Genomic DNA, 11,003 nt, shown 5'->3' on the forward strand with positions numbered 1-11,003 from the left:
AGAATGTTCAAGAAACAAGATTAAGTGCAGTAAAAACAAGAAGAAAAAAAGAGTGGATGGCAGATGAAATACTGAGACTCATGGACAAAAGATTAGAAGTCAGAAATTAAGATAAAAACGAATACAAGAGGATCCACGCAATAATCAGACAGAAGATAAGATATGCGAAAACACAATTTCGTAGTAAAGAATGTAATGAAATTGAAGACTATGAAAAGAAACACGATACATTTTTTCATTTGCACAAGAAATTGGAAGAGGTCGCTTGAAACAAACGGAAACAATTATCCTAAAGTTTAGAAGACAAAAAAGGACACAGCATATTAAATATTATCAATGAACAGTTAAAAAAATGGAAAAATTACATTCCTGAATTATTTGAAGATGAGAGAGTAGAACACTATACCTATTTATATACACCGATTTTTATAACAGGTCCCTAATACAGTTATGGTGCAAATGAAAGGAATGAATTCGTTATTTCGTAAACCGGCGGCTTTACGGAAAAATCCCGAGACAGGTTGATTTTTATTTTTAAATTATGATATTTTAGCATATAGCTCACACCAGTGACGTCATCCATCTGGGCGTGATTACATAATCGATGATTTTTTTAAATGAGAATAGGGGTCGTGTGCTAACTCATTTGAAAGGTTATTCAATCCTCTATTTAGTAATATAAACATTAACATCGTTATTTATACAGGTTGCCCAAAAACAATTTTTTATATTAAATTAATTGACAAAAAAAGAAGAATGTATGCAATTTATTTAATTCAAAATACATTTACTACTGTCAGAAAACAGGAAAAATGTGTTTATTCGAAAAATATATCATTGCTTTTCGCTTAAATTAATTGTTCAAACTTCCAAACAGCAGGTGCCTAGCGGCAGCTGGCTCGAACATTGAATTTAAGCGAAAAACAATGTTTATTTTTCAAATAAAGATTTCTTTGTCTGTTTTCTGATAACAGTAAAAGGTATTTTGTAGTAAATAAATTGCATACATTCTTCTTTTTTTGTCAATTAATTTAATTTAAAAAATTGTTTTTGGACACCCTGTATAAATAATTATGTTAATGTTTACATTACTGAATAGAGAATTGAATAACCTTTTAAATGAGCTAGCACACGACTCCTATTCTCATTAAAAAAAAAAATTATCGATTACGTCATCACGCCCAGATAGATGACGTCACGCGTGTGATATATATGCTAAAATATCATAATCTAAAAATAAAAATCGACCTGTTTCGGAATTTTTCCTTAATGTCGCCGGTTTACGAAATAACTAATTTATTCCTTTCATTTTATGTTTATTTAGGTAGTACACATTATGCTTTTTATTTTTTTGTAAATCTTTATTGTTATTCCTAAATAAACATTATTATTATTCCAGATTTAGCCATACGGCTCACACTCCCTCTAAGGGGAAAATTGACTCATCCCAGATACCTACGGTATCAAAAGGATTGAGCTCTGGTGGGACTCTTTCCGTGTTATCGAGCCCTAGGTGACTTGGAATGCAGGTGTATCTCCCAAAAATTTTCGTACACTTCTGGCCGTCGCGCGTCGCGAGTAGTACAGCTTTCTGCATGGACTTATAAAGATGTTCATTCAGACCCAGCTTTTTTATGCTTTCGAGGAGGGTCTTCGGAATGACTCCAGTAGTAGACATAATAATCGGTATCGTCTGGGTACTTTGCATTCTCCATTGCCTTCGTATTTGAATTTCCAGATCTCTGTACTTGGCATTTTTTTCAGTAAATTTACTACGTAGATTATTGTTGTTAGGTATCGCCACATCAATAAGTGTTGTTTGTCTTGTTAATTTATTAACTAGTACGAGATCTGGTCTATTATGTGCCACTGTTTGGTCTGTGAGCACAGTGCGGTCCCAGTATAGCTTGGCGATCTGTCAATCAAATTGAGTGTCAACTCAGTTGACACTCAATTTTCAATATGTGAGGTTCAATTCCCCATGAATGAACTCCCCTAAACGTATTAAGAGCCATATGTGGTAGAGGTACATCTGCAGGGTACCAGGTTTCTCCCCATATGATAATCTGACGCGCTCGAGTAACTGCAAAAATCTCCGCTTGGGCTCCCCTTCCATCAGGTTGATTAAAATTAAAAATTAAAATCTTTTGTTGGTTTTCAATTTTAAACTCTTCTCACATTCCCGATGGAATAATCTCTTTTCGTTTTTTCTCTTTTCCCTATACGCTGTGAACTCGTACGTAGAGGGGATATTTACAAATTTGCGAGCGCCAGTCGACAAGTCTGTAATAGACTAAGAGCCGCTATAGGTGAAAATTCTTAATCATTTTAGGCACGACGGGACCCTATAACTTAAATAGTAGAACCTAAAAGAAAACGTTTGAGCACTGTGCCGTCACTTTTCAGTGGCACATGCGTCTACAGTAGCGCATCAAACTTTAAAATTATGGACGGGATACATAAATTAAAAAATACCCTCCCTCATTACCAGAGTTTAATTTTTTTCATTTTTTTAAGTTTTATGTGATTAAAACATAAGATTCATCGTAATTTTAACCCACCACCCCCTTCTCCCTGCCCCCACCATCCAAAAATTTATTTTTCGATTTTATTTTTTTTTTGGTGGGATGCAATCAATTTTAAAATTTCAAAAAATTTACACGCATAGTTAAGGCTTTTATAAAACACGTCTATTTTTTATAGACCTGTAGGTTGAATGTACATAACCTCAAAAAAATTTTAAAATTTTTTTTTTGAAAAAAAGCATATAACTTTTTTTTGGGGAGAGATGCAGATCTAATTTTTTCTTAGTCTTGTGTATTTTATCAAACACTATATTTCTAATTTTTTTCAGATTTTTCTGTAACGTTAGTCACCTTCAAAAATCCAAAAAACTGTTTTTTAAGGGGGTTTTGGGGGGTTTGAACGTGTTTTTCTGATTTTTAAATATTCTAAAGAACTCAGTTACTTCAAGTTACATATAAGCTATAAAAACAAAATTGATTTGATATATTATGAAGTCTATAAAATAGGGAAAATCCCCCAAAACCCCTCAAAAAACAGTTTTTCGGATTTTTGAAGGTGGGGAGACTTACGGAAAAATCTGAAAAAAATTAAAAATATAGTGTTTGATAAAACACACAAGATTAAGAAAAAATTAGACCTGCAGCTATTCCTCAAAAAAAGTTATACGCTTTTTTGAAAAAAAAAATCTCTTTTAATTTTTTGAGGTTATGTACACTCTACCTATGGGTCTATAAAAAATAGGCATGTTTTATAAAAGCCTCAACTATGCGTGTGAATTTTTTGAAATTTTAAAATTGATTGCATCCCACCAAAAAAAATAAAAACGAAAAATGAAGTTTTTGATGGTGGGGGCAAGGGGAAGGGAGTGGTGGGTTAAAATCACGATGAATCCTAGGTGTCAATCACATAGAACTTAAAAAAATAAAAAAAATTTATTTCTGTTAGTAAGTTCTGTTAACTTTTAATTTATTTATCCCGTCCATAAGTGGAAAGTTTGATGCGCCACTGTCGACGCATGTGCCACTGAAAAGTGACGGCACAGTGTTCAAACGTTTTCTTTTAGGTTCTACTATTTAAGTTATAGGGTCCCATCGTGCCTAAAATGATTAAGAAATTTCACCTATAGCGGCTCTTAGTCTATAAACCTTTACCGGAAATTTGACATAAATGTCAAAGTGATTAATTTAAAATTAAAATTAAAAACATTAATTATAAAAAATATTAGTTGGTCAAAGCTGTGGTATATATTTTTACCTTAAATGTACGTTTTAAATACTGAATTTAAGTTTTTTTAATGTTCCGTAATATGTAATTATAAATTAATCTATTAATCTTAGCGCCATCTACACGATAATTGTGAAAGTATCCAAAGTAAGAAATTCATATTTTATCAATAGAACGTCAAAATGATTAGCAAAATCTTAAAAAAATCGATTACAATTTAATTACTTTTTTGCGTTGTAAATATTAAGCGATAACAATTAAATAATAAATTTAAAAATTACCGGTGAAAGTTGAATTAGTAGTCCGTTAGGAGCGACACCAGCGAAGCTCAGAGCGTATAAGTAGGTACATTCTGTTGCTGCCGTTTCTATGGTTTATCTTATATTTCGCAATTTGCTTCGTTTAGTTGCATAGTCATACTCAAGTAAAAGACCTCACTGTTATTGGATCTTCTTCTTCTTTACGTGCCATCTCCGCGACGAAGGTTGGCAATCATCATTTCTATTCCAATTTTTAACACTACAGCCCGAAAGAGTTTAGTTGAGCTGCATCCAAACCATTCTTTGAGGTTTCTCAGCCAGGACATTTTTCTTGTTCCTATGCTGCGCATTGCTTGAATCTTTTCACCTGTATTAATCATTTTAGGAATTCATATATGTCACCACGTGTTATATGACCCAGAAATTGTAGTTTTCTTATTTTGATGGAATCCAGTATTTTCCTGCTGTTCTCTATTCTTCTTAGTACCTACTTCTTTATTGGTTATTAGGTATAACTGTCCAGGAGATTCTCAGCATTCTTCGATTTGTCCACATTTCAACTGCTTTCAATCTATTAAGACATTGTTTATTAAGAGTCAATATCTCCACACCATACAAAAGAACAGAAAATTCATAACACTTTAGTACTCGTTTTCTAAGATTTAGGCTGAGGTCTCTACTACATAATATTTGTTTCATATTATTGAATGCACTTCTAGCCTTTTCTATTCTAATTCTGATTTCTTTGGTATAATCGTTTCATCGTTTGTTTCATTAATGTTTGTCCCTAAATAGTTATAATTCTGAAACTCATTCTATCGTCTTATTATTTATGTGTAGCTTGATGTTTCTATTTTTCTTTGATATAACCATGAATTTTGTTTTCTTTATGTTTAGTGACAAAACAAATTATTCACTCGTTGCAACAACTTTATCTAAAATTCTTTGTAGATCTGTAATATTTTCTGCTATTAGTATTGTATCATCAGCATATTTAATTTCACATATTTATGGATATTTTATGACTACTACGAAATAATTCCATTTATATTTTTTACCAACAGAAATACTTGTTAATAGTACCTACCTAATTCAGTAAATAGCCAACCAACTAGACGCACGAAAATATTAGCGAGATATTATGTGAATCTATGACATGTTATCATATGCCCTTACCAATACTGGCACTGGTAACGGTAACGCAGGAGAAACCTAGCTATCGCTCGGGACTAGCTCTGAAAATTTTGAAGGACCGACGCGACGGGTCTAATAGAGACGGCGCGCGGGCACGCGGTGCATATCAGTATTGTAACCATTTTGAAGATTGGTAACGTTGGTTTAGTACCTATTACAGACTACAGTGTGCGTGCATTTAAACATGGAAGAGTGTTGCTACGTATTGCGTAATTGATCAACTACTTGGAAAGTCATGCTACTTGTATATTTTTTTATATATTATTTTAAAGAAAAAAATGATATTATTAAAAATCGAAGAATTAAAATATAAACAATAGTTTTCAAAATCTGTTCTTTTCCTACTTAGTCCTGTCGCCAGGGGGGGTACAACGGCCTCGTTAATTCAGATGGACTTACCCAAGTTTTTTTTATGTATTTTGACCCGTAGAACACGAATTTTTTGGGTAACAGTTGATCCGGATGTCGATAAGATTGTTATAGACCAAGAACTTGAGGAATCAAATAACAGCGATTTTTGGCAAAACAAAACAATATTTTGTATTTTTTGGGTCATTTTAAGCAAAAAATATTTCTACAAGTTTTTTAGTAGGATGCACAGTTTTCGAGATAAACGCGGTTGAACTTTGAAAAAATCGAAAAACTGCAATTTTTAAACCCGAATAACTTTTGATTAAAAAATAAAATAGCAATTCTGCTTAGCGCCTTTGAAAGTTCAAGTCAAATTATGTCGGTTTTGATTATTTGCATTGCTAAAAATTTATTGTGTTATTGTTAAACAAAGCTACAAACAACTAGTGCGTGAGTGATGTTTCTATGATTTCTCATTTAAAATCGAACGAGTAGGTAGAATAGGTACTAGTGCAATCAAGACTATTTCTACGTTACATGCGTCAAAACGCATGTAAAAGCACGGGAAACCCTACGTGTTTATAGCTTTGTTAAACAATAAAAAAATAAATTTTTACCAATGCAAATAATCAAAACCGATATAATTTGACTTAAACTTTCAAATGCGGTAAGCAGACTTGCTATTTTATTTTTTAATCAAAAGTTATTCGGGTTCAAAAATTGCAATTTTTCGATTTTTTTAAAGTTCAACCGCGTTTATCTCGAAAACTGTGCATCCTACGAAAAAACTTGTAGAAATATTTTTTACTTAAAATGGCCCAAAAAATACAAAATATTGTTTTGTTTTGCCAAAAATCGCTGTTATTTGATTCCTCAAGTTCTTGGTCTATAACAATCTTATCGACATTCGGATCAACTGTTACCCAAAAAATTCGTGTTCTACGGGTCAAAATACATACAAAAACTTGAGTAAGTCCATCTGAATTAACGAGGCCGTTGTACCCCCCCTGGCGACAGGACTAACTTGTTCATTTTTTATGTTAATTTTATGGTAGAATAATATGTTTAGTTTGTTTATTATTTATTGTTATAGGTACCTGTTACATATTAGTTATTTTTATGATATAAGTGTTAAAAGTACACGTTTAAGGCACGCATGTGAAAGTTTGCAGAATGAGCGATAGCAAGTTCTGCAATTCACATGAGTGCCTTAAAAATGTACTTTTTAACACGCATATAATACAATATTTTTTCTACAAACGTAATTGCAGGACAATATCTACAAAAACGTTTACTTGAACTTGACTGACATTCCATTTTTATATTTTTTTGACATTACATCAAAATTGTCTATACGGTCAATACGAATTGCAGTGCCATAAAATTTTTTTAAAGCACTGGTGCCTTAAAGTAGCATTTTTAACGCTCGTATGGAGTGCTAAAAATTGCATTTTTAACACGGTTGTAGAAAAACATAATTACATACGGTTACTGTTCATATAAATGGTTAATTTGACTTTTATAATACTAAAAAAATAAAGTTCGTAATTAAGTTATGTTTTTTATTGTTTTGAGTTCTTACATACTCTAAGTTTTATGATTTTATGAAAGCAGAGCTTAATTAGTAATATATATTTTTTAATCGTTCTTTTTGGTGTGAAACAGCAAAAAATAGTCATTTCGGTAACACACTATAAATAGGACTAAATATATTTTTAAATTTTTTATTTTTTAAAAGCTAACTTAAAATGATAGTATTTTACTACAAGTCATCTTAGGTGGTAGCTAAAGTTTAAAACTGTTTTTCTTATGTTGCAATAATTAATTTTTTTTAAATGCACAATATATTTGACTTTATTTTATTCTAAATTGCTCTAATGAAATTAATGGTAGCGTTTTTTCAACTTGTTAGCTTATACTTTATTTATAATTAACAACTATGTTTTTTCTGGTTTTAGTTAAAAAATTTATGTTAAAAAAATTATTTTGCAGGCGTTACCGAAATGACTCAACGTTTCCGAAATGATAACCCTTATACCATTTTAAAGAAAACGCACATTTATAACTATGTATTTATTGCCATAAAAACGAAAAACGAACAACAAAACAAGGAACGCAAACGTAAATGGGGAATTAGATAACTATTGTGTTATTTTATTTTCTAAAACATGTAGGGCAAAGAAATATTTCACTATTTTTGTTAAAGTGATGTTTAACAATGCATTTAAGATGATAAGTTCTGCTACAGTCGAAACATTTGCGTCCTTCATTTTGGATGTTTAAACTAAAAGTACAATCGTAGCAAAGACCTTTTGTCTCTTTAACATTCCTTTCAAAAGTCTGTAATAAAATATTTGAAATTATCTTAATTTTAGGTATTGTATTTTTTTCATCTTCATCTAAAGAAAACGACGACACATCTGTTTCACAATGTTAAGGAAAGTGTATTCATATTAGTTATGCAAAAATGTATTATTAAATGAACTTTCATTAAATAAATAATTAAAGACAAATTATTAAGGATATAATTTTGCACACTGCTACGCAGTAAAAATATAACTTATTAAAAAAGGATACTGGAGACATTAGAGAGTTCCATGTCAGAACAATTTTATGAAGCCAAAGTCAGATTGGGACTAATATATTGTTCTTGTTTGGAGGTTCCACCAACAGATTGTAATTTCTGTTTCTTAAAATCTGGTAAATAGTGATTAAGAAAAAGAAGAACTACTTTTGCAAATAACATTTCAATATTTTATAAAAAGGATATTTTTGGTTTTTGCAGCAATTAGTACCACTGATGGCTTCACACTGTAATGAATGCAGGGCTCATCAAATTTGCATGCAAAACAGCTAAGTTTTCTTAAAAATAGTTTGTCTGCAAATTTTTTGCTCCATGTCACTTGGTGCATAGACATAATATTTGGAACTTGACTAATATTATTTGGGATTTCAAGTTTTGCGTCTTTTATCTCTTCTTCCAAAACTTCCCAAATTTTAACCGAACTTTCTTTAAGCTTATGTACAAAGTCACCTGCACATATTATGTCTTGTCCTTGCAACACCAATCTATCAGCTTTTCGTTTGAGTGATCCTCCTACACCATCCATGGGTCCCTTGCCATGGCCACTTTCACTATAATTCCAGGACATTGACTCAATATTTTTAAAATACTGGGGAATTTTCTTGCACATCAAGAAACAGTTATTTCTATTTTTATACTGAGATGTAGGACCATCAGATAAAAAATGTACTTGTGTAATATTGGGAAACCTGTTAGCCAACTCCAATAAAATGGTATGTAAGTGGGCCCATATTGCGTGTGATTGATGATCTAGATTGTCACTGACTGAACAAAAGCTCTGAGATTTTACAAGAGCATCACTTTCTTTTCTGTAATAGTAAACACCAGTGTGTAGTGAAATCTGCTTTTTTGAAGCACCAAAGTGCATTGACTGGATTTCGCTTTCATATTTTGCAACATAATTTTCGGAAAAATCAATCTGTAGTAAAAGTTCATTTGGTTGCAAGAACTGTTTTAGTCTGCAATTCTTTCTGCTGGTGTCGCATAAAAAAAAACATGCTTCATGTACGGCGTAAATTGAACCTGTAAAATCTTCAAAATGTTTTTAACAATATCATTTTTTTGAACATTTACTGTTTTGCGAACATCTTTAAACTCTCCTTTGATTTCCCTTTTTTCGGCTTTTGATTCCCACACTGCGTATATTATGATTTTGTTTAAATTTTCATTTACTTCGCTTTTTACAGGAATTGTTCTTTCTTTGCATCTAGGACAATTGCGCAGCATGCAATCTATATATTTTTCATCACAAACCATAGCTTTCAAAAGTTCGTCCGGCTTCTTAGTTGGTATAGTTTTAGCATTATACAGTGATGCACATATCATTTCTACATTTGAATGCTTTGAGCAAGCGCAAGTTTCTCTATCACTTTGCTTTGGAGCGACTACCCAAAAAGGTCTACATCTACAAAAAGTTGTTCTGGAAACTTGAAATGCGAATTCAGTTGCTAAATATTTTTTGTGTGAGTTGCAAAGAGAATCCAACATAATACGTTTTTGTTTTTTAACTTTATTTTTAGTTATATAATCCTTTTTTCCTGGACACATTTTTGAGTTTTCATCCCTTTCTAAAAAAATTTGAACTGATTTTGACAACTTTTGGATAACTGCATGGTTACGTTTTGTTCTTTCGTATTGGGAATTATTAATGAATTTGCGATGCATTCTATACGAAAGTATTTTTGAAGTCTCGCCCCTTAAACGATATTTATTTATTATGCTTCCAGACACAATCGATAACGTATTCTTAGTTTTGTGATTTTTTAACATTTTGGCGTTTTCTTCTAATTGATCTTTAATAACTTCCCCAAAAACTAACTTTCTTTTGATTTTATCTGGAACTTCGATATCAGCTATCAATTTAGTCACCCTTGTTTCAGGAGATTCTTTTTCTTTTTTTTGTTTTAAAAATTGTTTAAATTTAGATTTCTCCCTTTGTAACCTTTTTCGATCTCTTGCTAACTGTTTGGTTAGGTCTCTAATTTTTAATTCTGCCTTTTTTAATTTTCTATAACATGAAGATTTTTCTTTTTTCACTATTCGTCGGCCAACATTTTTTTGCCTTGAAGGTGTGTTTTTCTTTTTGACAACATCCATAACATCTAAATTTTCCGCAAGATCCTCATGAAATGGGTCGTCCTGATTTTCAGTTGTAACTTCATCTTCACTTGTTGCGGGTGAATTATCTCTAGCAAATCTTTCGGTTTCACCTTTCATTTTTTTCTTCTCTCTATATCTTTTGCTGTTTTTACTCCATTCCTTTCTTTTTATTCTTTGATGTCGTGGTGTCAAGTCTTTTATAAACTTAACTTGTCCTTCTTTCTTTTTTTTTTGTATCACTCTCGATCTTTTCTTCTTTTTTTCTTCAAGTTGCTGCTCTGTTAATTTCATTCTATGTTTCTGAACTCTTTTTCTTACTTCTTCTTTCATCTTTTCGTTGCATTTCCTCTTTTTAATTTTTATTTTCGTTGGTGTTCTATTATTCTGCAAGTACTCTTTTTTTATTTTTGCTTGCGCTGTTTTATCATTATTATTGTCGTGAATATTATTTACTTTTTTTTTTCAGTTCAAGTTTCAATGTTTTTTTCGGCTCGACATTACGTTTATTCTGTTCGAACTTGAAATTGACTTGAATTTTAGGCTTGGAGATGCTAGTTTGGGCCGAAAAATATCCATTTGAAGTTGAAGGCTTAGTCATCCTATCTTCTTCAAAAAGTTCGGACTTTTTAGGATTTAAAACAGTTTTATTTTTATTTATTTTTTCTTCTTCTTTTCTGTTCTTCTTTATTTTTTAAATTTAATTCGTAGGAATTTTTTGAAGTTATACTTCTTTACGGGCGTAATGACGGTGAAATTTTATATGG

The 11,003-nt window shown here is 31.4% G+C and overlaps 1 protein-coding gene across 1 annotated transcript; it reads right to left on the reverse strand.

Moving 5' to 3' along the window:
• Positions 1 to 9,093: 9,093 nt before the first annotated feature.
• LOC126890315 (uncharacterized) lies at positions 9,094 to 10,569 on the reverse strand. The gene has a single exon (XM_050659176.1). It carries the CDS (start codon positions 10,567 to 10,569, stop codon positions 9,094 to 9,096), a length of 1,476 nt encoding a protein of 491 aa, XP_050515133.1.
• Between the last annotated feature and the right edge of the window lie 434 nt (positions 10,570 to 11,003).

The sequence above is a fragment of the Diabrotica virgifera genome, chromosome 8 (assembly GCF_917563875.1).
Source record: "Diabrotica virgifera virgifera chromosome 8, PGI_DIABVI_V3a".
Lineage (NCBI taxonomy): Eukaryota > Metazoa > Arthropoda > Insecta > Coleoptera > Chrysomelidae > Diabrotica > Diabrotica virgifera.